General features: G+C 50.9%; 1 protein-coding gene across 6 annotated transcripts in view; it reads left to right on the plus strand.

Annotated features, from left to right (window-relative positions):
- The window catches only part of KIAA0319L (KIAA0319 like), a 124,420-nt gene that overhangs the window by 87,401 nt on the left and 33,159 nt on the right, over positions 1 to 3,860 (plus strand). For all 6 annotated transcript variants that reach the window (XR_001370395.2, XR_003549423.1, XM_014587885.2 and 3 more), the window contains 2 exons: positions 1,401 to 1,493; positions 3,434 to 3,566. Coding sequence is in view for 4 of the 6 variants with exons in the window: in XM_014587885.2 (XP_014443371.1) it covers positions 1,401 to 1,493; positions 3,434 to 3,566 (226 nt within the window). In the remaining 2 variants the exon portion in view is untranslated. The remainder of the gene's footprint in view (positions 1 to 1,400; positions 1,494 to 3,433; positions 3,567 to 3,860) is intronic.

Below are 3,860 nucleotides of genomic sequence, written 5' to 3' on the forward strand. Positions count from 1 at the left end.
AGAGGTTTTTGCTATATGGCGCTCGCCAGAAAGACAGAGAGAGACAGAGAGACAGAAAGTGAGAAATCACCCCCAGGGGGGATGGCCATACTGCAATCCCTTCTCCCTCAATCTCCTCTCGGGATCTTGAGCACAGAGGCACATGCGCCTGGCGTTAGCTTGAAACCACTGGGTCCGGGACTCGAACCGTGATCGACTACTTGGGAGTCCAGTGACAAAACCATTATGCCATCTACTGGTCCGCCAGAGTGGGTTTGCCTTCCCATCACTCAGCTGTAGTCACCTCACACAGCTCGGGTGGTTAACAAGTCACCCACTGTCTTTCCTCACAGTCTGTGCCCCCCATGATTTGCTGGTCAAGGCCTTCTTTTAATTGCCAGAGGGTGTGGCACTTGTCAGAGAGAGAAGCATCCCCTCCCCACTCTGGGGAGTGATCGTGTCACAATCCCCTTTCCTTCATCTCTCTCCATCCTGTTAAGATTTTGAGCTTGCGTGCACATGTGCCCAGTATGCTTTTTCAGGTGACTAAGCTGGGATTCAAACTAGTCAGCCGTGTGGGGTCGAGTTCTCTTAACCATCGGGCTGCAGGGCACCAGTCAGTCCTTTGCTGTGCAGAGCTTGCTCATCGTCCCCCTCTATCCCGGCTTACCCGAAGGCGTCACTTGCTGCTGTAGTACTTTCCGTGAGCCAGACGGCATGTGAGCACTCAGAGCGCAGAGGCCGTCGTCCTGGCAACAGATGTGTTTGGAAGGGGTTTTGGTTTTGTTTGTATTGTTTTTGAGAGAGTTTTGCTGTGGGGCACACGTGCTCACTAGAGACACACGAGAAACAGAGAGGTGGAAAGTGAGAAATTCCACCCTGGGGGAGCGGCCATACTGCACACCCTTCTCCATTCTCCTCTCGGGACTTTGGACACACACGTGCACACCGGGCCCAAGACTAGAACCGTGGTTGGCCATGTGGAAGTCCAGCACCTTAATCACTGCGCCACCTGCTGGGCCCCTTGTTGTTGTTTTTAAGTTTATTCATTAATTTTGTCCATGAGAATAAGAGAGCGAGAGAGCGCTCCCCACACAGGGTCCGAGTGCCTCAGTCCGCCCCCTCCTTCAGCCAGCCCTGGATCATGGATCGTGCGTGCCCTCCGTACTCAGGGAGCCTCTCCGCGTGGCGTTGCCTCCCAGGCCTCGTGTTTTACTGCTGTGCCCTCCCTGGGTCCTGGACACGGCCTTTGCACTTCCAAGTCTTATGTCAGAGTGGCAGCCTGCTGTGATTTACCTGCTTGGCAGTGCTTCAGCCATCAGTTATGTAATGGAAACTGATTGTCATCCTCTCCAATATAGGCACCTCCTCCTCCTATAACTGATAAGTCCCTCTTCCCTCTTCCCGTCACTTCCTTGCAGAGCCCCGGAAGAATCGGCCTCCCGTTGCTATTGTGTCTCCGCAGTTCCAGGAGATCTCTCTGCCAACAACCTCTACGGTCATTGATGGCAGCCGTGAGTACTGACTGTGTGCTGTCTCACAGTAGGAGAGTCCACCGTGCTCTCGGTAGGGGGCTTGGGGCCAGCCACGTCCACGTCCTAGCTAGGCCAGTCTTCCAACCGCTTTACGGGGACACAGCCATCTGCCGCAGCGAGTAGGACGTAGCAAACCAGCCAGGCCCTACTTAAAAGCCCTCCGTGGCTTGTTTGAAGTAATCTTTCTGCCCCCAGATGGTAAGAAAGTGCGAGCATGCATGTATTTAGCATTATTTCATTGCTTTTCAGATTCGCTTAGATGGAGTTGCCTTTCCTAGTTAAGAAAACCAAATTTCTTCCTGTCATAGCGAGATGAGTGACTGAGGCCTGGGAGACGCTTTTCCCCAGCCACTGCCCAACAAGATTCTTGTCGCCTCCTCCTGGAGAGACTCAGAGTGTACCCCACACCCGCCTGGGCTCCTTAACATTACTTCTGAGTGGAGTCACTGAGGAGTGACAGGAGAGGACTTCTGGATCCTCGCCCTCGGTCCTGGCGTGTGTACGCGAGGTTTCAGTACTTGCTTTTCTTTGGAGACCTGTTAAGCCCTGTTCCCCATCAGTCCCTCTATCAGGGGCCACCAGTGCGGGTGAGCATTTGATGTCAGTGACTGGCGACAAGAGGAGGCTGGGAGAGTATCAGGCCGAGAGGAGACAGAGAGCAGGAAGAAGCACTGGGATAGAAAGGGCCCCTCTGGCACAGTTTCACTTGTTGTTTTGGATGGGTCAAAATAAGCGATAGGGAACCGCGTACCCAGTGAACAGCATCTCCATTCCTGCCTCGCAACGGTCCCGTTTTCCTCCGGGCTGCCCGTAGTACTGTCATTTCGTGTATCCTTCGGGAGGTATTTATGCATATGTAAGAAAACACATGTAGTCTCCAGTCCCTCTACACACGATTAATACATCACACATGCTGTCATGTGTGATGTTCCTGTCACGCGTGATGGTCGTTTTTATATGTCGAGAATTTTTCTGAATCGATACGTGGAATGCTTATTTGCCCTTTTCAAGTCACATAGCATCCCATGATAGGGATGGGCAGGTCCGTGTACGAGTGGGCCCTGTTTTCCATCGCTCCGTACCGAGGGCCATTCAGGTCACTTTCATTCTGTTGCTGTTACCATCACTAACCATGTAAATATGATGTTTAACAATGTGCACGTGTATCTGTGGGATGAACTCCTGCACAAAGAGGTGACAGGGCAAAGATGAATGTGGCCCAGTCCCCATTCATAGAGGCTGTGTTAGTTTACACCTTTGCCATGACTAAAGAGAGGCCTCTTTCGCTGCATCTTCACCTGTAAAATTTGTTATGAAACTTTGGTCCTTACCAGTCTCATAGGCTTAATTTGCATTTCTTTTAAGTGATGTAGAGTATTTTTGTGTGTGTGTGCGGCATGTTTAAGAATCATTGATTTTCCTTTTTTCACACAGTAGCAATATTTTTTCTTCTTTTTCTAATTGCCAGAGCGCATGAGCACTCTCCCGAGAGAGGGGGAGAGGGTGAACGAACTTCTCAGTGGGCCACAGCCACACTGCAACATCTCCTCCTCCGTTTCTCCATCCCGTTGGGATTTGGGGAATGCACACACACCCAGCATGTTTTTAAAGCCTCTGGGTCTGGGATTCGAACTGTGGTTGGCCATGTGGGATCTGGCTCTCTTAACAACTAGGCCGTGAGGCTGGCCCTACACCAGAGGTTGTCTCTGTGAGAGTCCTTGGAAAATGACAGAATGGAATATTCACAGAGGGGCAGAATGACCCAACATTTCTAGGGAAGAGACACTGGAGCAATAGCCTGTAGTTCCATGGAGTTTTCCTCGCTTCAAGGCCCTCCGTAATTGGCTCGGTTTGTGAACGCTGGATCAGTGTGGAGAACCACCCTTCTCCTGTGTAACTGATGTTTCTTTATGGTCAAGAAAGCACTGATGATGATAAAATCGTCCAGTACCACTGGGAGGAACTTAAGGGGCCTCTGAGAGAAGAGAAGATTTCTGAAGACACTGCCATATTAAAACTAAGCAAGCTCGTTCCTGGGAACTATACTTTCAGGTAACTTAGGATTCAGCTTCAAGCTTACTGTAAATCATCTTTTTCCTCTTAAGAGTTTTGCATTCTTTTTGTTTAATGGCAGGGGGTGTGTGTGGAGAGAGAGAGAGAGAGAGAGCGAGAGAGAGTGAGCGAGCGAGCGAGTGAGAGAGAGTGAGCGAGCAGGAGTCCCCTCATTCATTCAGCAATGGCCATGCCGCAGTCCTTTTTTACTCTGGTTTTCCATCTCGTCAGGACCCTGGGCATGTGTGTACACGCACCCAGCGTGTTTTTTAAACCCCCAGGGCCAGGACTCAA

This window comes from Tupaia chinensis, unplaced genomic scaffold (genome assembly GCF_000334495.1).
Source record: "Tupaia chinensis unplaced genomic scaffold, TupChi_1.0 Scaffold000239_1, whole genome shotgun sequence".
In the NCBI taxonomy this organism is placed as follows: Eukaryota; Metazoa; Chordata; class Mammalia; order Scandentia; family Tupaiidae; genus Tupaia; species Tupaia belangeri.